This window comes from Strigops habroptila, chromosome 3 (assembly GCF_004027225.2).
Source record: "Strigops habroptila isolate Jane chromosome 3, bStrHab1.2.pri, whole genome shotgun sequence".
NCBI classification, from domain to species: Eukaryota; Metazoa; Chordata; class Aves; order Psittaciformes; family Psittacidae; genus Strigops; species Strigops habroptila.
Genome location: NC_044279.2, coordinates 76,933,476 through 76,956,400, shown reverse-complemented (window position 1 = coordinate 76,956,400; position 22,925 = coordinate 76,933,476). Strand labels below are relative to the sequence as shown.

At 39.2% G+C, this 22,925-nt stretch overlaps 1 protein-coding gene across 24 annotated transcripts in view; it reads right to left on the bottom strand.

The window, feature by feature from the left end:
* TNRC6B (trinucleotide repeat containing adaptor 6B) overlaps positions 1 to 22,925 on the bottom strand; it is a 146,859-nt gene that overhangs the window by 99,783 nt on the left and 24,151 nt on the right. For 12 of the 24 annotated variants that reach the window (XM_030478314.1, XM_030478313.1, XM_030478318.1 and 9 more), the window contains 2 exons: positions 12,628 to 12,636; positions 4,091 to 4,158 (listed from right to left, as the gene is read on the bottom strand). The exons of 4 other annotated variants lie outside the window; for them this stretch is intronic. In XM_030478314.1, the coding sequence (XP_030334174.1) occupies positions 4,091 to 4,158; positions 12,628 to 12,636 (77 nt within the window). Of the gene's footprint in view, positions 1 to 3,386; positions 3,466 to 4,090; positions 4,159 to 12,557; positions 12,637 to 22,925 lie in introns of those variants that run through there. 8 more of the 24 variants (XM_030478321.1, XM_030478315.1, XM_030478317.1 and 5 more) reach the window with 3 other exon arrangements.

The window sequence follows — 22,925 nt, the reverse complement described above, 5'->3', positions numbered from 1 at the left end:
AAGGCTACAAGAAGCTACTGCCATGTAAAATGTAAGTATTTTGGGGAGAGATAATATTTACTCCTTAAATATGGCAATTTCAGGTCAATTTTCATAATGGATGAAAATGTGAGAGAACACCTCTAACAAAATATCCACCTGAAATTAAACATAATGATGCTGATCTTTCTCCAAACTTTTCCTTTGGGAAAGAGGAAAAGGGGCTTCTTACCAAACATATTAGCCACATAACAAAGTAATGTGGCCAAGTGTAACAAACAGTTACATCACATACTAAAGAGCTGAGAGGAGGGAGGCGTTTACAGAGTACTGAGAAGCAACAATTTCTCAAGGAGTCCATTGATCCTCTGCTGGACTAGAAGCATGGTCCAACATAGACATTACCAGCTCCAGCAGCCCAGACACACTCACTTCTTTTGAAGTGTAGGTTTTAGAGTAAGTGGCAGCCCTCACTGCTGCACAATCATGATAGCTTTGTTACACAGGCATCATGCATAAACTGTCTACCTTTCACAGGACTTGAGACGAGTATGCCTATTCTGTATTTCACTCCTAACTACAGATTTTTGATGTGTCACTTCTCTTCCTCGTAACTAGCTTTGACTGAAATCAGTTATATTCATCTTGTAAATGATTTGTTGAAAATGTCTAAAGACCCTATATACAGTCTAACAAGAGAATTCCTCCCCACAAAACTAACAGATGCCAGCAGACAGCAGTTCTCGGGTATCAGCTACAGCTCAATGGAAAAAAAAAAAAAAAAAAAAATCTTAAAAAGCTGCAACTTTAGTGCATTAAGTCTGCCCAAAAGAACTATTCAGTACAACCAAAGAAAGGTTTGAGAGACAGAAGCAGAATTGGTTGGTTGGTTTTTAATACTAGAAGGTACTTTCGCAATGCCAAGTTTTTATCCCTGAGTCAAACTGAGTTGAAATTCTCTGTTGCATTTTGGAAATAAATTGCCAGAAGTCAGCCATGGATGGTGGCTCCTTGTAATCCATTATGAAGCTGTACTTCAGCAAAGGAAATACCACGTGAAACTGGGGCTAGGTAAGAACTACTGCTTCCATTGAAAGTCTCTCAAGTATCTTTTTATTTCTATTCTTTCAATGTCCACTCAAACTTTGAGTCCCTTGAAATGCAGTTAAATATTAAGAAATTGATGGGCTCGCCTAGGCGGGTAACACTCGTAGACTGCTCCAGCACTTTGCTGCAACTTAGCTCCCTTGCAGGTCAGTTGCTGAAACTGTATCTTCTGAGTACTTCCTCAAGGACCTCAATATAGTTACTCAGAACAGGCTGTCTGTTAAAGGCATTTACATTAACATGGTCAACTTTTCAAGAAAACAAATTAAAAGAACTCAAGGGAAAAAAAAAAAAAAACAAACCCCAAAAACATCTGCATAGCTGTAGAGGCAGTAATCTCAAGGAAGTCTGATGAACAGCTAGAAAGGGAAGGAAGCATCTTCAGCTAGTGCAGCTATTTCTGTAGAGAATGCCTGATTCTACATTCAAACTTTTGATCTACTTTTCACTAACAAGCTCCAATTTTCTTTCAAACCAACTAGGAGGACAACAGTGAACACAGGTACTACACAGAATCATAGAACAGTTAGGGTTGGAAAAGACTTTAAGATCGTCTAGTTCCAACCCTGCTGCCATGGGCAAGGACACCTCACATAACACCATGTTGCCCAAGGCTCTGTCCGGCCTGGCCTTGAACACTGAATCACTGCGGAGGGAAGGGATCTCCAAGATCATCAATCCCACCCGGTTGCTCAAAGTGTAGTTAACTACAGCAGGCTGCTTGGGGTTGTATCCAGCTGAGTTTTAAATATTTGAAAAGATTATGAAGGCACAACCTTTTTGGGCAACTTGTTCCAAAGGTGTGACCACATTTCACAGTAATTTTCTTTTTCCCTTGGGTTTGAGTAGAATTCCCTGTATTTCAGTCTACGCCCATTGCCCATTGCCTCTTGCCTCTTCACGAGACACGACTGTAAAGAGTTTGGCTCAGTCTTCCATAGTTCCCTCATCAGGTATCTATACACGTGGATAAGCCAAAGTCTTCTCATCCCAAGGCAAAACAGGCCCAGCTCTCTCAGCTTCTCCTCCTATGTCAGATGCCCCAGTCTGTCTCTGTGGCCCTTCAGTAGCCACACACCAGGATGCCTAACTAATCTCTAATGCAAGGGAGTAATAATATGAAAAGGCAATTTCATATTTTATTTCCTTTCTTTTGAGATCAACAGCAAAAGATGTGAAATCAACGCAGCTTTTTGGAGTCACTCAAGAATACAAATCCTTTGTGTGATTATCATTTGTTTACCTCAGATGCCAGATCAACGTCACTTACAGCAAGAGATAAGCTCTACCAAGGCAGACAATGTTGTTAAGTAGTTGAAAATTTGAGACTGTGGGTAGAAAAAGATTCCAGTGATTGACTTAAATTTAAGAGCAATACCCACAATAGAATCTTGCTGGAATTATGCCACAGTTGCACAAAACACTTATCTTCATCTCTTAGTTTCATTACTAAAATTGCACTTTCAGACATCTATAAAAATATGATTAACTAGATTATTAGGAATGATACTCCTTAGGGCAGGATGTGTATGACAAAACCCCAGACGCCACCTGAACACAGATTTGCTAGTTAAAAAAATAAAAATCCTGCATATCACTAATCTCATATTCTCTTTCTAATAACCACAGTTTTGGAGAAGACAGAGGTAATGTTGTAAGGCACTTGAAAAGCTCTAATTAGACATCAGGTCAACTGCAAAGTAATTCTAGCTTCCACTTGCACCTGAAATAAGACAGCAAACACAAAGCTATAGATCCAGTACCAATCGTGTTTAATTATACTCCTAGATATCTAAAGAAACAATTCAGAAAAGCAGAAATCTAACTCCTACTTTTTATTTCTCTCCTGATTTTTCTTCTGGAACTTTCTGAAAGTTTCTAATTCAACAAGCTCTGTATCTCTTCGTACCACAGTAAGTTGGGCAGCCTGAATAGAAAGAAATAGCGGCAATTACTTTGAGAAGTTTGGCTCACTTCCACGATGGAAAGAATGTGCATGTTCAGCACTAGAACTTTCCTGAACTCATCTTGGCTACCTCAGAAATGGTTGCTCACCATTGCAGAGGCAGTGGACTTAAATTTGCTAATCTGGATGGCAAGAAAGACCTTCACCCCAAGGCAAATGCCAGCCTTTCTGCAACAAACGCACTGCTGATCAATGAGAACTTCTCATGAGGAGACATCCAACTAGGCACAGGAAAAAACAGTTTTATGCTGTGGATTTCTCAAAGGTCATCTTCTTGCTTGCTCCAAAAGGCAGGTCAGGAAAAAAATTTATTATGACATCAAAATTGAATTACCATTGCACTAACTGAAGAAAAGAATATGGAAGACAAGCATCACTGCAATACTTCCAGGACAAGACTCTGTTCTTCCCATCTGAGCAAAAACACAGGAAAAAATCCCAACCATTACTGGATTTCAGTCTGAAGTAATATGAAAAAGCCTTTTGCTAATGAAAACCTGTCATTTTCTTCTCTGATCAAGCTTCTTTCCCTAAAGCACTGTGTACCAGCATCTTAAATTGTTCACCCTTGAAAAAGCATTTTGTTTACAGTGCCAGTTTCTTTATTAAAAGACATTCTAAAGAAGTAAGGTTTGTATTGCAAAAAGAACTGATCTACCATATGCACACCAAAAGGAAGGCCCTGGTTCTACCGTATTTCACATTATTTCAGTGAAGAATAGCTGAATGTACAAACTCGCTACCTCAGTGCCAAGCTTCCAGAATGATTATTCCCTTTACAACAACTTCTGATTAAACTTCTGAAATTGAAATGCATATTTCTATGCTTTTAAATTTAATGCAAGTCAACATCCTGCCTTTTTTTTTGTTGTTGTTGTTTTTTTGTTCCTCAGCCACCATCCACTATTATATATGGATATTTAAGGAACCAAAAGGGTGAGCACCCAACAAACGACCAATGCTCCCAGCACATTTAAATAAGAGTGCTTCACACCATTTACTATGGTAAGGCCCTTTTTAAATAAACGTGTGACTCACTGTTTGTTTTCTTCACCAGGAGGTGGAGTCTTGCCATGCCCCTCCATTACAAAATCCTCATGTTCCATCTGCAAAGGCAAGCATTGCAGGTCAGAAATCGGTGGAGCAAAACGCACATCACCTAAAGTGGCCCTTTTTCATACGCAGCAACTTAAGACAGCCACTCTATCACAGTAGCTGGTCCAGAACAGATCATGTAGTTTCTTAGCAACATATGTACATCTCTAACCCCATTGCTATGGTATCATTTTATAGCACAATTTTCAGAAAAATCTTCCAAACGAAAAAGAACCATTTTAATGGCTGTAGCAGACGACTGTCAGTCAGGGTATCTAAGTTTTGCTCTGTTATGGACTTCCTTTGTCATTCTGAATAAGTATGGCTTCTACCACTTCTTCTTTAACATATAAAGCAGGAATTAAAAAAAATTACATCTATCAACATCTCTGGAGAAAAATCTGAATTTTCAAAGGAACTTATTAACCACAGGCAGAAACTGCTTGAAAGCAGAGTACTTCTCGTGAAAAATAACTTTTATATGTAAAAGAGACTTTCACTGCACACGCATAACTTAGTTAGCAGGGTAAAAAAGAGGCCTAAGGGAACCTCAAATAGATGCTGTTCCAATGACAACATAAGGTAGGCATTTCCTTTGGCTCACATGTTAAAAGATTCCAAGGCCATTAAGGAAGTTTTCTGTTTAATTGTTTGCTTTTAAAATACAGTTTAAGCATACACTTTCAGTAATTTCTTTGGCCAAAAAGATCTACATTATATTTGATCATTAATTATTTACACACTCTTCATTTAATTACTTCATTTGGTCAGAATTTCTTGCACAGGTAGCAAAATACTCTTTTCTTTACACAAAAATTCAACACATGCACTTAGTATTTTATGCAAACATCTAGATACACAGTTAGCAATACTTCTACTGGCTAACAGACCACACTGCAATACTCAATAAGCCACACAACAAAGCAACCAAATTATAATCACACACAAATCTGTGATCTGCTACATTAAACTGGAATGAGGAGAGAAGCACGATAAAGGTAACATGGTTTAGTCAGTCTTTGAAGGAACAAAACAATCCACCACAAAACCAAACCAATCCAAGACCTAGCAGCCACTTTCCCTTCCGCTCCTACCTCCCCTTCCCCGCTCCAAGAGTCAAGTTCACTCATCTGTATTTTGATATTGTTGACAGGTCACAAATATAGACAAAACCCATCATCTGCATATTGGCATCTAACAAGGATTATAGAAATTGGGTTGTTTGCCTGCACAGACACAGCCCTAAGCAAAACCACAAATGAACTGAGAAACTGATGAACTATAAGGTGGTAATGACATCCAGAAGACAGACAGTCAATCAAATGTGTAAGGTGATTTCACATTTGGAAACATGTACCCATGTGACCCACATTCAAAACAGTATTTTCATTTAAAAGTAATCTTTGAAAGTAAGAAAATTTTGATTTACAGTTTGGTAAATAACTCAGACTTTTATCCATGTATTCCCACCATACCAGACCCACTGAAACCTATTTGTACCTCAGTCCATACATCTGATTCTCAAAACTGGATGTCTCAAAACATCTGGACTCAAAATTGTCTAGCTCAAAAGTATTCGCTCCACGAATTCTGTTGTTGACGCTAAAACACAAGTGTGACAACTGGTAAAAGAGCTACAGATGTGTGGCCACATCGCAGAACAGCATAGTTCTGAGTGAGGGTAAATGTTTAAGAGCTACTCTTACACAACCTGAAATCAGGAGGTATTTTAGCCTGTTGCTGGTATGAGACAAGTACAATTCACATGAATGGTAAAGCAAGGGAACAGTTTGTGGCCAGTACTGGGAAGAAAAATGAAATACAGCCTCTGGGAGTAAATCAGCACTACATACAGCATATACATGGGAATCTTGTTAGTTTAGCACTATAAAATAGAAATTCAATTTCATGAAGCTGTAGAAAAGGAGGGATCATAAAAACTGAAGTATAAAATGGGAATTATTTTAAAACCAACAAAATCATAGAAAGGAATGGGAAATTATTTTATTAGACCATAAACAAAAAATTTAAATGAGAACTGGAACATCTAGCAGACACCGAAGTGAAGTACCACCAACAAAACTTTGCTTTAATGTGAATTTTACTTGAAGAATAACAGTGACATAGCTGCTCCAAACACATTACCATCCAGCATGCATATCTATCGAAACTACCATTTCACACTGAAGTGCGTAAATAATTAAGAACAACAAATTACCTGGGCTAGAAACAATAAGATTGTAGGCCCAGGCACAACCTGTTTTAAAGCAACTAGAAAGCCCATCTGCTTTTAAGAAATGTTAATGTGCTTGCTCTACTTCAGAGAGTAGGCAAAGGCATCTGCAATAACTAAAATCTGCAGTATAAAAAAAAAAAGATATGGCATGATAATGTCAGCACTGAAAAAAAAAGAGCTGAGAAAGAAAGAGTAACTTAGAGAAAGGCAATGACAAAGTTTCTCACAAGAAGTACACCAAGAAAATTAGTCACAGTGTAAAAAAAGTACTCGTGAACATGGAAACTGTTCAAGACACAAAATAAGCCTACCAATGTAGGTTTTCACTGGTAAGAAAAGCTAACAATTAAATACATCAAGACACTAAAGAGGACATGGGAACTTCAAGAAATTGAGTATTACTGAACTAGGAAAGAATCCCTCTTTTTAGAATAGATGAACGACTAGACTTGCAGGAAACGGTTGGCTGGTCAGGCTCAGAAGTTAATGGTTTCTGCATTGTATGCTACCTGGAGGCTGGTATCAAATGGAGTGCTGCAGGGGTCTACCCAAGGAAAAGTCCATTAAACAACTTTACCAATGACTTGAAGGGCCAGTAGAGTGGACTCTGGTCAGAATTTTAAGATAATACTTACAATCACAGAATGGTTTGGGTTGAAAAGGACCTTAAGATCATCTAGTTCCAACCCCCTGCCATGGGCAGGGACACCTCACACTAGACCATGTTGTAAAGGTCTAGTAGACAAAGACTCTGTCCAACCTGGCTTTGAACGCTGCCAGAGATGGAGCATTTACCACTTCTTTTGGCAACCTGTGCCAGTGCCTCACCACCCTCACGGTGAAGGATTTCTTCCTTGTATCTAACCTGAACTTCCCCTGTTTAAGTTTGAACCCATTACCCCTTGCCCTATCACTACAGTCCCTAATGAAGAGTCCCTCTCCAGCATCCTTATAGGCCCCCTTCAGATACTGGAAGGCTGCTATGAGGTCTCCACGCAGCTTCTCTTCTCCAGGCTGAACAGCCCCAACCTTCTCAGCCTGTCTGTATGGGAGGTGCTCCAGCCCCCTTATGATCCTCATGGCCTCCTGTGGACTGGCTCCAACAGTTCCATGTCCTTCTTATGCTGAAGACACCAGAACTGCACACAATACTCCAAGTGGGGTCTCATGAGCGCAGAGTAGAGGGGCAGAATCTTAACTGAGGTGAAGAGGTTCAGTCAACACGTTCAAGGGCAAGGCTGCCATTCAGATGGATCTAGACAGGTAATAAGAATGGCCCCTATAGGAACTGGATGAATTCAGACAGGACAAACACAAAGCCCCACACCTGAGAGGCCCTGGCAGTGATACAGTCTGGTGGCTGACAGATAGCAAGCTGATCATGAGCCAGCAGTGCGCCCTAGCAGGAAAGGTCAACAGTATCCCAGGCTTTATTAAGAACGAGTCTTGCTAGTAGATAAGGGAACTGATTGCCACCTCTAATCCGTGCTTATTATTCCAGATATGGTCTGACACACCTCATTTTGGGCCCCCCAATACAAGAAATATATCCATAAAGCGGATGCAATAGGCCACCAGGATGCTCAGGGAGTGTGAGCCCTTGCCCTATTTGGAGAGGCTGAGGAAGATGTGCTTATTCGGCCTGCAGAAGAGATGGCTTTGGAGAGACCTAACAGCAGCCTGCCTGTACCTACAAGGAGGTTAGCAAGGAGTCAGGCTTACCACAGTGGTGCAATGTGACAGGACAAAAAACAACAAGCATTAAAGCTGAAATGAGAAGTCCAGACTGGATATAAGATGACTCATTTTCACCATGAGGACAGAGAAGCAGTGGAAGAGATAGCCCAGAGAAGTTTTTTGGTTTCCTTGCTTCGAGATTTTCAAGGCCAGACTGGATAAAATCCCTTATAGCCTGTTCTGATCTCATAGCTGACCCTGCTTTGAGCAGGAGGTCAGACTAGAGAACCCTTCCAACCTGAATTTCCCAGAAATCTTATGAACAAAAGAACAGATTTAGCTTAATGTTGAGAGGTAATATATAGCAGAAAAAAAGCCTCTACCAAATTCCCAACCCAGCAAGAACCTGCACTTCAGTGTGGAAAGGTTTAAGAAAAATATCTTAGGAAGTTACATAATCAAAAGCCCAAAAATAAAACAACCACCAAGAAAAGCTAAAACTACGCTGAACAGTAACACAGAAAAATATTGAAATGACTGTAGCAGAACCATAATGCATCCTCTTTTAGGATATTGTCTAAAAGCACAGACAGTGAAGGCTCAAAACCCCTCCAAAACACTCTAAATGTCTGAGAGGTCAGAATAAAGAAAAGTGTGAGGCAGAGGGAAGATTTTACATTAATAAAATCCAACATTTGGGCTGCAGATCTCCTTCAATGCAAAATGACACGAGTGTGGCATACACAAAAAAAGCAGTTTGACAATGTTCTAACAAATAATCACCCTTCTGCTACCACAATATAAATAAAACGTAACCCGCTCACAAAAAAAAAACCATCCCAAAACAACACACACCAACTTAAGGGGATATACAGTTACTTGGAAAATGAACTGTTATGCAGACAAAGAAAAATTTGTTGTTGTACAAACATAAATTGCAACCACAAATTTCACAAGTCCTTTTGGATTTTATGTTTCACGTATCTCTGAAGATTTATTTGTGTTAGAGGATTACAAGACAATAGCAATACAAGCTTTTCTGTTTCTGGCAATGACATAATTTTTACGAAGTGAAAGGGTAAGTTATACACACACACACATACATTTTAATATGTATATATATAAAAAGATCATTCCACAGGCCTGATCTAGTGCAGCAATTTTTACATTCCTCTTTTTGCAGAGCCTTGTGTCTAATTTTCTTTTGCTAGCCTGCATATTTAAACAAATTCATGTTTAGTGAGTGAAATTTTTCACTTTGAAATTTGCAGGTTTTAAGATTTTTTGCAAGAAAATGTGACACAGTTTATTTAGTGTTCTAAAAATTCTAGAAGAAGCTTATAAAGTAATATCCATTTCCAGCCTTCCCTGCCATTTAAAAGTAAAAGTCACTGTCACCTTAATTCAAAGAGTTCTATCTGACAAAGATCCTCCTGAAAACAATTAATGAGCAAACTACCCTAGTAGAATGCACGGATATTATGTTTTCCTAAAATTAGTTCTTAGGCCCAGCTATCTATTCAGTAGAGTTATTTTTTAGATCCCAAAAAAGTACTTAAAAATATGAGTTAGCTGATAATATTAATTTTTCCTTCACCCACAGTTCTCATAAAAGTCCTATGCACATTTCTTCCCCACAACTCTCAGCCTCTCTTCCTTCCACCATCACCGTATCACGTCTGGCACTCTTTTAGTCTCCTTTTTAAGGAAGCTGGAGCCCAGTGTCCTCACTAAATTTCAGCCGCACACAGCATACAGCAACCACAACAGATCCAGTTAACTGCAAGCATTCTGGAAAGGTGTATTCTACATCTTTAGCCTCTGTAGACTTACACCATCCGTAGGTAAGAGTTGTCCTGAACACGCAGAAAAAGAGTGGAAGGTGGAGGTAAGACAAAACTCGTGTACCTATTGTAGTTCTCCCAGGGAAAGAAGAAAAGGTGGAACGGCAGAGGATCTAAGACACTTTAGTTTCTCTTAAAAGGACTGCAGAGGGAGCCATTGATTCCAAGAGCAGGAGTCAAAGGAAGCCCACTCTACACCTGTTTCTCCTGGCAGGCAATGGAGAAGGCTTCAAGAATCTGGCAGCTGGAATCAGGAACCAGACTGAGACCCTTCAACAGCAGGGGGAGAGCAAATAGAAAACTTGCACTTTAAAAATAAAATAAAAAAAGGAGCCACACATTGTTGGACTCTGCATTTTATAATTTCAAAGCCTTTTTTCCTTAAAACCCAGGCACCTGTGAGTTTCCAAACACTGACAAAAGTTTTTGAGTGTTCTAAATAATAAAAGATAAACTTTTTCACATAACTTTAAAAACCTATTCACAATTAGACACTCAAGACTTAGTTTTTAGAAAATAAAATATACCAGAGGAGCTTAAATAAACGATTACTTTCTTCCCCTCCCCCCCCCCACCTGTTACTACAGTTTCATACTACTCTCTTCTAAAAATATCTTCAATGAGATCCTAATGGATTTGATTAATGAGTAAACCTAATCTGGAGAGCCTGGATAAAGCCAGCCACATTCTGAGAGGTCAGAAAGTTTCACAGGCAAAGCCTCATCTTTCCTAAATCCTGATATCAGAAAGCATGTTTTCTTAACAAGATTAAGTACCTTTGTTAGCTATCCTAGCCCATCAATACTGCACTGAGCATAAAAGAGACCAAACATTCTCACACACACACAAAAAAAAAACCAAACCAGATGCTTGCAAGAAATCCTATACTTATTATGAAAAGCTATTTATTTTAAAAAGTATTTTGTCTTCACCAGTTATAGAAGCATACTCTCTCTGCTCTCATGAGACCCCACCTGGAGCACTGTGTGCAGTTCTGGTGTCTTCAACATAAGAACAACACAGAACTGCTGGAACAAGTCCAGAGGAGGCCACAAGGATGCTAAGAGGGCTGGAGCACCTCCCATATGAAGACAGGCTGAGAAAGTTGGGGCTGTTCAGCCTGGAGAAGAGAAGCTGCGTGGAGACCTCATAGCAGCCTTCCAGTATCTGAAGGGGGCCTGCAAGGATGCTGGAGAGGGACTCTTCATTAGGGACTGTAGTGATAGGGCAAGGGGTAATGGGTTCAAACTTAAACAAGAGAAGTTCAGGTTGGATATAAGGAGGAAGTTCTTTAATGTGAGAGTGGTGAGGCACTGGCACATACTGCTCAAAGAAGTGGTGAATGCTCCACCCCTGGCAGTGTTCAAGGCCAGGCTGGACAGAGCCTTGGGCGCCATGGTCTAGTGTGAGGTGTCCCTGCCCACGGCAGGCCGGTTGGAACTAGATGATCTTAAGGTCCTTTCCAACCCAAACCATTCTATGATTCTCTGATTCATACTAATGCAGCTGCATCAAGAGAGCTACTATCACTCCCTTTTCCCACTCATTCCATGGTTCCTTTTCATAGCTGTAATTTTTTTTTTTTCTATTTTATAAAACGACTGAAGCAGCCACTTGAGTGAACAGGAGATGAAGACTTTAAGATTTTTCATTCGCTAGCATCTCAAGTACACAAGAACTGCAAACGTCATCTGGTGTACAACAGGACTCCAGTGACGACCAGCCAATGTCACAAGCTGCTTTCTGCAGGTTGTGGCATTTTACTTCCAGTGCTTTATGGCACCCGCTAGTTTTAAACTAGCCTATTGCAGACCCAGCTTAAGACTGATAAATTTGGTGTTTTGTCACAACTTGTGCTTTAACCCCAGTGCACTTCCCAATCATCATCAGCAACTGCGATACTGTAAAAAGGCCATCAGCATTTCTTTTGTCTCACTAATACTCACTTTAAGTAGAATTGCACAACCTAATGTTAAAATCCAAGCAATTAGTCACTAGTCACTACTGCTAACAGTGGTAGAAGCCCTATAAGTGCCAAGCAGTTAGAAGAACTTGTCAGAAATCTCAAGAGACAATTTGAGGTCTAACAGAAATGCAATCACTACTACAAATGAAAGGAAAGCTGAGTCACCGCTCTGTTTGGCTTTATGAGCACTTTGGACAAACTGCATCAGGGAAAATTGTACTCATTAGCAACAGATTAATTAAATGTTTAACTTCTTTTAATAAAAATCAATGCAATTTTGCTGCAAACATTTAATAATTTTCTTATGAATAAATTAGTGTTAAGCTAGCATTGCAAAATATGCAGAGTAGCATAAATTTGTTAGCAAAATTAGTCCCAAAATACCCTTTTTTAGATTAAACCTTAATTTCATTACACAGAGGAAAATATTAAAACAAAACCACACCTTGGAAACTGCGACTTGAAAGAAATTCATAATGAAAAGAAGCTCCTAAAATAAGAAAGAGCAAAATATTTTTCTGAACCACACTGAGGGAAGTCTTAGAGACAAGATATACATTAAAAGTTCTCTGAAGTTACCATTTGAACCTGTTTCTACCTTTTTTCCCCCCCTCTCAATTTTGCCAAAGCTGAGTCTTATACAAAAAATACCAACACAAGACGTTAACCATCTCCTAGCCTACTCACTATTTTCTTGAAGTTTCTCATCAGCATCTAGATTGAGCATTTCAGTGTTATTACCATCGCGCAGTCCTAACTGGGTTTCCTGTTAGTAAATAGAGAAGTGAAAACTTACTAATGTAAGTGACTACTGCTAAGTCACATATCGCATTCAGTACTCCCTGCTAATAATTTTGAATGCTAACACACTTAAACCACATATAATTACTTTTTAAAATCACTATACCTATGTTATATGCAACCTCATGGTATTTTAACCCCTGACTCAATGAAGTGTTAACATTAACTATAAATGCCAAGAAGTTAACACGTCACTAAAACGTGCATCATCCTTCTAGAACAATAGGACGGATTACCAATGGCAGCTCAATCATTAAGAACAGAGAAGATACGTAACTCAAAATATGTAATTTGTGTTTCACCTAAATAAGCACCAAACCTGCAGCAGTGGTTGAAAGACGAGAGTTTTGCTTCTACCTCCAACTGTCTCTAATTCACACCCGCACTTGTACAAATAACCTACGGCCCATTTTCTATGTATCTTTTTTTTAATGTTTGTGTTATCTAATATTCTGTGAAATACCCAGTAGCTTAACAGGAATTCCCTGCTAAGCTTAAAACAAAGAGTTTTATGAATATCATGAAAACAATGGTCACACTCAGAAACATTAAATAGGTCAGGACCCCAGCTGCATTTTTTACTGTATTAAATAAGAAAGTTTACTTAATTTTTTTAATGCATTACCTATCTGCAAAATATTTAAACTACAGAAGATCATCTCCATATATATAAAAATAAAAATAGTAATAATAATAATTCATCCGAGTCTTGCTCTGAAGGTAGTTTGAACTACTTAGTTATTTGCAGCAAGATACTGTTGTGCCAGTAACACCTTCAACCACTGAAGATGCTGAAGTCCCTCAAGTCATGTTATGACAGGGTATCTAGAAATGCCATTTGAAAACTTGAACTCTGAAGCTGCCAAGGCAGTTTTGAATAACAGCTCAACATTCTCAGACACAAAATGTACAAAACATTCTGAATGTGAGCAGAAGTGCTCTCCTTTTCAAGCACCACAGTTGATGCTGCTCTTCACCCACTTCTTAGTGGGCTCTGTACATACATAGTATGGATCCCAGAAAAATCTGAAGTTAGTAAGACATACGTAACTTCCATCTTTAACTTAACTATATGTATTATTCTTCAGCTAAAGATCATTGGTGTTTCACAAGCCATGGACTCTTGCTAACCTCTGCAACTCTGAAAAAACCTTTTGCACTTCCTTAACAAATCTTTTACACTTTCCATTTAGGGGAAAAATCTGACCCAAAAGCCCTTGAAAAGTTCACCCACCACCACGACTTTGAACAGCCACACATATTCAGCCCAATGGCTATACAGTCAACTCATTTTACAGGCAATACTATTTATGGTGCAGACACACATGAACAAGTTATAGCAGTTTAAATTGGCATCTGTAAGCGGCTGATATTTTGATACACACATTGTTAACTACCCCAAAAGAGAAGAGAGAAAACATGGTAACTGCTCTCTTCCACTTAGATTTAGAAAGGTAGGTGATGCATTGCCACAAAAGGACAATAGGCAAACAGCAAAAAAAGGAATTTTTAACACGCCAAGAAAGCAGATTATAATCAGAATTACTGAAAACTAAATTACATTTTTGCACTACACATTCAAACACCTTCGCTGCTACAAATGTTGTTTTCTGCTGCTTGTTTGGAGTGACTGAGCATGACATAAACCAGGCACACACAAAGAGGTGCTAAAATTATTCTGCCTTGAAGAGATCTGACCAGACAGGCAAGGAGGAAAAAAAGAACTAACTTTCTTTTCTGTGTTCACTTAAGAGAAATCTATTGGGTGGATTCTAAACACACAGAAACTGCCAGTGGTCAAGAAAGTTCCCGTGCAACAAACAGCTGGAGGCTGAGAAAATTCTGTTATGAATAAATACTAACCCTGCTGTCTTAGGCATCCACTTTTGACCGCTGTCAAAAAGGAGAAGAAATACAGGCTATTCACACAGGGTGCAGCTGCTTTCCAGCTTCTGCGGTTATCAGAATGTAAATCCAAACTCATTTTAGTCACAAGGGAGCCACTGACAGTGTTTGCTTGTATAATATTTCCAAACTCCTCAGGATTACTAAAATCATCAGGTATCTGAGAGACCACCCACTCATGTCTGGGTCAGAACCTCAGCTTCTCTTGCCTGTATACGTTACAACTTGTCCTCAAACAAAACACTCAAACACCATGGGAGTAAGTTATTTGTTTAGGAATCACAGGTAGAAACTCCCTATCTGTGGAAACCTACCAATATGATTTCAGAGTACTAAAATTCCTTAGCAACCCAATTCCACAGAGGCTTACTGCATCTTTAGACAACTATTACATTCCCCCCTCCTATAATACACTGTCTTGTCTACTATCCAAATGTCTCACTGAACAGACTTTAAACAGGTGACCGGAAACGTTGACATGCTTTTAATGTTGCTTTTACCCTCAGGGGAACTGATACTGCACAATGCCTTTTTGCAGAGTTCAAGTGTCCTTAGCTGTCCACACACTCTCTTATCTACTGCAATGACAACGACCATCATTACAATTTTTAAGGTCAAGAATAAAAGGTCTTCTCTGCAAACCCCATATCCACTACTTCCACACCCCACGAGAGAAGAAAAAATGTTGAGTAACTCAAACAAATTCATACCCATCTAGGTCACAAACTGAAAACAAAACTGTCCTTGTAGGGTCATGCAAATGTATGAAATGTATGAAGGCTTGCAAATGCATGAAGTCAACAAGACTGGTGAGTTTTACACCTGTCCATGACTCTGCCAAACTAATCAGACTACAAATGATTTGGAAAGGTAAAGCAAGCTTTTACTGTCTGTGCCTCAAATTTCTCCCCCAAACCAGTTCTTAGAGATCTCAAAGTCAATTTAGCAGATGATGGTATTTTCCAAGGGAAATAAAACAAAACATTGTATTAACCTTCTCTTTTGTGCTTCAAAAACACTTCAGGGAATTCTAAGATTAAAACAGAAACAGAGAGGCATCTTGCAGTTTGGTATCTGCATTTTAGCAGTCTTCACTATGTGTAAGTAGGTTTCAAATGAGTAATCCATCTTGCCCCTGTAGAAAACAGTACAACCAACTGCAAAATCTTACACTTCATCCTGAATTCCTTTTAAAAAGTCCAAGCAGGTAAGCTAAAGCAGACTTGTGCAAAGCGTTCAACACTGTGCCACACAATACCCTCGGTCTCTAAATTGGAGAGACATGGATTTGATGGATGGACCACCCAGTGGATAAAGAATTGGCAGGATGGTCACACGCAGACAGTTGCAGTCAACAGCTCGATGTCCAGCTGGAGATGGGTAACGAGTGGTGACCCTCAAGGACTGTTGTTGGGAACGATCCTGTTCAACATCTTTGTTGGCGACATGGACAGTGGGATTGAGTGCGCCCTCAGCAAGTTTGCCGACAACATTAAGTTATGTGGTTAAGTTGACATACTGGAGGGAAGGGATGCCATCCAGAGGGACCCTGACAGGCTTGGGAGGTGGCCAGTGCCAGCCTCATGAAGTTCAACCAAGCCAAGAGCAAGATCCTACACCTGGGTTGGGCTATCCCAGGCACAGCTACACGTTGGGCAGAGAAGAGATTCAGAGCAGCCCTGCGGACAAGGGCTTGGGGGTGTTGGTCGATGAGAAACTGAACATGAGCTGGCTTCAGTGGGCGCTTGCAGCCCAGAAAGCCAACTGTGTCCTCAGCTGCATCAAAGCGAGCATGACCAGCAGGTCAAAAGAGGTGATCCTGCCCCTCTACCCTGCTCTCATAATACCCCACCTGGAGCACTGTGTGCAGTTCTGGTGTCTTCAACATAAGAACAACACAGAACTGTTGGAGCAAGCCCAGAGGAGGCCATGAGGATGATAAGGGGGCTGGAGTACCTCTCATACAAAGACAGGCTGAGAAAGTTGGGGCTGTTCAGTCTGGAGAAGAGAAGCTGCATGGACACCTCAGAGCAGCCTTCCAGTATCTGAAGGGGGCCTATAAGAATGCTGGAGAGGGACTCTTAATCACGGACTGTAGCGATAGGACAAGGGGCGATGGGTTCAAACTTAAACAGGGGAAGTTCAGGTTAGATGTAAGGAAGAAGTTCTTTACTGTGAGAGTGGTGAGGCACTGGCACAGGTTGCCCAAAGAAGTGGTAAATGCTCCATCCCTGGCAGTGTTCAAGGCCAGGTTGGATGGGCTTGGAGCAACCTGGTCTAGTGCGAGGTGTTCCTGCCCATGGCAGGGGGGTTGGAACTGGATAATCTTAAGGTCCTTTCCAACACTAACCATTATATGATTCTATAAACAGCATTCCTTTATAACAGTTCAAGTAGCACTGTCTGTTTAATTCCACATTCTTTTTTGTGAAGTCCTCAACAATTTTACCTTGTTTATAACCAGTATTTTATGAAGTCAGTAGCCTGTGGTAACATACTATACTGGTTTTGGCTGAGGTAGAGTTAAATTTCTGCACAGTACCGAGTATGGGGCTATGTTTTGGATCTGTTCTGAAAACAGTGTTGATAACACAGGGATGTTTTAATTACTGCTGAGCAGTGCTCACAGAGTCAAGGACTGTCCTGCCCCTCACCCCACCCCACCAGCGAGCAGGCTGGGGGTGCACAAGAAGCTGAGAGTGGGATACAGCTGGGACAGCTGACCCCAACTGACCAAAAGGCTATTCCATACCATATGGTGTCATGCTCAGCAATAAAACCGAGGCGGGAATGTGTGTGTGTAGGGGGAGGTTGGCAGGGACTGCCATTACTCAGGAACTGGCTGGCATCGGTTGTTTGGTGGTGAGCAATTGCTTTCACTGTGCACCACTTGTTTTTTCTTGGTTTTTATTTTCCTCTCTTGTTTTGTTTGGGGTTTTTGTTCATTTTGTTGTTCAGGGTGCCTGTGTGTTATGTCGTCCCTCCCCTCCTTTTTTATAATTATTAAACTGTCTTTATCTCAATCCATGAGTTTTCTCACTTTTACCCTTTCAATTCTCCCCTGCATCTCACTGGGGGAGGTGGGGGGCAGTGAGTGAGCAGCTCTGTGGTGCTTAGTTGCCAGCTGGGGTTAAACCACATACCATAATTACAGCTCTTTGCTACAATGCCTTGAAATTTTGAAATTCAAAGTTATAAACTCACAAGCAGGGTTTGTTGGGGTTTTTTTCCCCACAAGCACAAAGGTCCAACTGTGTACTGCCTTGTAGGAAAGTGTTATTATGTCCTTTTTTTGGCCACAGTGTTAAAGTTCAAGAGAAAAACTAACCCAACATTTCTTTTCCCCTTGATGGGCTATGTTAATTTATATTTAAAACAAGAGGAATATGCCATAACATTTTTACAAGCTTTAATAGCATGTCATTAAAAGGGAGGACTACTTTATTAACTTAAGATTTAAAGTAATTTCATTCTTTACTGAGAGAATAATGATTTTTTTTTTTTTCAATGCACAATATGCAGGTTTTGGTTTCAAAATTAACTTTCCTATGAAACTATAACATTTTCAGGCTAGAAAAATGAAGCTAGTAGAGCATGATGAAAATGACATCAGTTTCCATTGTGAAAAATTGTCTTGTGCTCAGACCAGTTATTTAGCAGCTACCTTTCAGGAGAAGGAAAAGTTGTCTTGTTAGGCAGAATACCCTCCTACCTCTAAAAGGCTTTACAAGACGCTTCATATAAAGTGTCTAGGAACTTGGTATAGTTGTAGGTCAGCACCAGAAAGACTAGCTGCTCCTACAACTCACGTTCCAGAAAATGGTGGAAACATACCCCATATAACAGGGAACAGAAGTGGTGGAAGCTCCACCGCCAGCACACATCAAAAATTAATAAACTAATATATTCCAAAAATATTGTGAGCCATAAAAAAAGAAAATATCACCCAAAAAAAAGACAAGGGGAAAAAAAAAAAAAAAAAAAAGCTTTCCTGGACAGGCAACAGCCATATGAGTAAACTGAAACCTACTCTGACTTGTCAGGTATTCACAAGAAAGTACACACCGAGTTTCAAAGTTCACCTCTTTGTAACAAGCCAAAATTTTCAAGGGTAGCAGGGAACACTGCAGAGAAACCATCAAGTCTGTAAGCACCACGAACCAAGCCAGTACGAGACTGGAAAACAGCTTTTTTTAATTACAGTGACAAAGCATTTTGTTCATTACTGTACAGGCCTTCAGCCTGAATGTTTTAAATTATTTAGTGCCATCTGAATAGAAAACCAGTTCTGTATCACTAAGTAGTATTATAAGCCCCAGAAACACAGGTGTCAAGGTTTTGGATGCTGTGTTAAGTTTAACTACCCAATTAAGATTTCCTTTTTCTACAGTAATTCTAAATCCCACACAACAAAAGCACCAGCCTATTTTTTGCCCTATTGTCTGCATCAAGCAACATCCACTATCAAAAACTGAGCCAAACTAATCCACAAATGCAGTTAGCAGAACACTCGTGCTTTTAGGAAAGATACCTCCTGACTGCCAATACTCCCTCCTAACAACACTTCCTTCTGAATTTAAGCTTCATTTTAAGCTGAACTTAAACGTTTAAGTTTATAAATATTAGAACACGTTAATAACGTGGAATAAGTTAACAGATCAGATACATATACTATTAAGGCAAGCTCACGTTTCTTTATTCTCCACATATATGAAATAAAAGCAAGAGCTTAGATATTCAAGTAAGTGTCATACTTTTTAACCTTTACATCATCTCTGTGTGAATGCTTCAGGATAAAAACAACCAACCACCCTAACACAGCTAGTGCCAACAGAGTTCTGAAGAGTGATTTAAACAGAAGGCAAATGCTAGTTCACAATTAGACACCAAGAGGCAAGAAAAATACGAATTAACCAGGATGAGAAGAGGGAAGCAATAATGTAAAGAGGAAAGATTCACATTGACAGATAAGAACAGGGTGGCAACTTTAAAGGAAGTATAACAAGGATTAACTGGTAATCTCAGGACAGCTTGACAAGTGGCGGTGGACACTGAGACTGAACAACAGGACAAGCCTCAATGTTTTTGCCACCGGTTTTGAAAAAGTATGGAAACTTTCCAAACCAGAGTATGGAAAAGTAGCCTAATTTCTGGATTACTTATTCAGTTTGATAATTATTTTTATAAATACTAATGAAAACATTGAATAAAAATACATTTATCTAATACCATACAGAATCTTTTCCCTTTTTGTGTACTTATTAGGAGTTGAGCATTATTACAAATCGTGTGCAGCCAGGATTTGTGTACTTAGATGTTTATCATACAAAGCATTAAAAGGGCAGAAATAGCTATTTTTCCTCATTTCCCTTCCTCAACATTGAATCAAAATAACAATTCATAAATACCCTTCTATAAATTACTTTGGTCAAAGTCCCTTCCTGCAAACTCATAGGTTTTTACTTCGAAAGATGAATGAACGACAAGGGGAGGGGAAAATGTTCCATTTAACATGAGAATTTTAACTGCACTTTTTGAGAAAAAAGTTTGCAACATAAGCTCAAAACTCCCGCCAATATTGAAAAAAAAACTAAAAATACATCAAATCAGGCATAAAATTTTAGCTTCCTCCTGCAATATTTTGCAGCAAAGGAACAACTGAGAAACAAAGTTTAAGTGTTGTCTGTGCAATAATCCTTAACAGATGGATGAAAACAGCTGAAAAGAAATAAGCCACAAACAAGAAGCTCAGTGCTTGCTGATATTTTCAGAGTACGAAGGCTGTTAATGGAAAAAAGTCTAGTAATCATTAGTGGCAAATTAGCTACCAAAAATATCATAATAAAATCAAATCACAGTCCAAAGAACAGTAGAGGGTGTGGGGTTCCACGTAGAAATGCTATTTCCTTTTGTTTTATTTTTTATGAAGGAAGGAGACCTGAAAAGCCAGAAACCAGACACCAAGTTCCCCAATTATTTTATAAAGTGAAAGGATACTCTGCTGTGTGATACTCACCAGCAAATAATCATGAGCAGATATGGATAAAATAGACCAAATATTCCTACTGAATAGAACTTCTACATCTGCCAAAAATATCAATGTTTTTAAAAACTCCATGCTCATTTGAAAAAGCTTACTTCTGTACAGGTTGTTTCCCCTCTTTGTTATACTAATATTAGATAAATACTGGAATCAAGAGCATGCTATTGACAGGTGTCAGCTGTCTTTACCATGTTGATGCCATTTTAACAGAAAGATCATTTTCTGACAGCCTGGCAACAAGGAAGAAACTGTGAGATCAAACAATGGAACCAGTTAAAATGAAAAGCCCTGGCAACAAAACTACCAAGACAGTAAGTTTCTCCAGAGCAATCCATGGGATGGGAAGAAGGGGAAAGAGCATGTGCGAAACCCACTCTGCTGGAAACCAATCCAATGAATGACTAAAGGATATGCTGCCAAAAAAAAAAAAAAAAAAAAAAAAAGGAAGAATAGGAGAAAATTCCCAAGTACGCAAAAAATTAAGAATGAAAGCACAACTCAAATACCACAATATTAAAAGGGGAAGGGAAACGCAAAATGAAATAAAAATGTATTCATTGATAACAGTGGGGAAAACAAACTTTAAAGTGAGGAGTGAGTCCATCAGTAACTTTCCTCAAGCTTAATTACCAGGAAGTTGCCACTGGATTTCTGCCATTCATTTCAAGAGTGGCAAAGGCAAGGATGAAGGCCAACTTCTGCAGCAGTGCCGCGAGGTTGACAGGACTCAAGCAAGACTATCACTCTTCATGATGCCTGACTGCAGTTATTAAATTTTCTAATCATACCTCACATAATGTGAATTAGTTTGAATCACAAAGTCTTTAAAAAGTGACCTGCTCAGCTCCACATGAGGCACGTTTTTTCCTTTTCAAAACCAGAAAGAAATCTTTTCTCTTCAGGGCCTGGTCTTGATATCTCAGAATATTATACAGTCTAGAATGCCAGAAAATCTGAAACAGTTCTAGAACCTAACCACTTTACAAGGAATAAAGCATGATATGTCATCTGCTTTGCACTACATGATAAAAGTCTTCATGTGTAACTTTTTAGGTTATTTTCAGACTGGCACCATAGGAAAGTGGTTTCTTGCAGTACCCAAATCTTCATATCCTGATGGTTATGGTAACTCCATGAAAGATGATTCTGATTCATCCTTGACACCCCAGAATACTTCATTTAAGTATACCTCAATCTACAAGAAATTTGATTCCTCAAGTGCCCTTGTTATTCCAGAAGAGAAGAACCAAGGCCTCTTAGCAATTAGGACTGCTGACAGCACTAACATACTGCCTCTTCCTGTGCTACTGGGCAAGAACATGAAAAGGAAAGTGAGTGACACCTTCCCTATCAATTAAACTTTCTTTTAACTGAAGACTCTGGAAACAAATACTCATAACTGGGCATGAAATCTGCAGTCTCAGGTGATTCTAATCACTAATGCTTTTCCTGTAACACATTACCAACAGGAAACCTTTGTTTTGTTGCTTTATGAAGAGTCAGTTATTAACACTCCAAGATATTGAACTTCATGTAGTGAGCCTTAGTCTTTATGAAAATAAGTTATAAGCATGTCTTTCCATGGTGATAAAGAAAAAATATATCAATACAAAGATATTTCTTGAAGTCAGTATATTTACTCTCTTTCTCTCAAGTTCAATATGTACTTATGGAAAATACAACAGATAATTTTCAATTCAAGATCAGCTTAACACAGTGTCAGAAGTGATTGTTAGGTGACATTTTGGCAAAGACCCTTCTTGGCAAAATATAATACAGCATGGAAGAGATTCAGCTACAGAGTCTCAAGACAGTTTTCCATGCCTGCTTGTCCAAGTGCTTTTCAAATTAAATTTGGACAAAGTGATAACAGGAACATTCTGCAAGAGGCCCAAATGTAGGTTTCCCACTTGGTGCCAAGACCAAAACTGAATGGAAGAGGAATTCTGAACTGCGGGGAAGCACCTAAAAGACCCATGAGCATCTTGTATTCTAAAAAGTAAAAAAAGTATCATGCAGAATCATAGCAAAGCCATTTACTAAACAGAAATGCTCCAAGTGCCTTGGCTGATAACAAGGCACTCCAGCATCTGGGCTTGGGCCTTTGTCTTTTGAACATAAAGTGGTTTTTAACTTATATGTTATTTTATGTATATAATGAACATAAAGTGGTTTTTAACTTATATGTTATTTTATGTATATAACAAACAAACAAAAGTATAAAAATAAATTCTACAACCTTTGTGTCCTTTTGCAACAATCTTTTCACCTTTTGCAACAATAGCTTTAATATTCTTGGTGAAGTT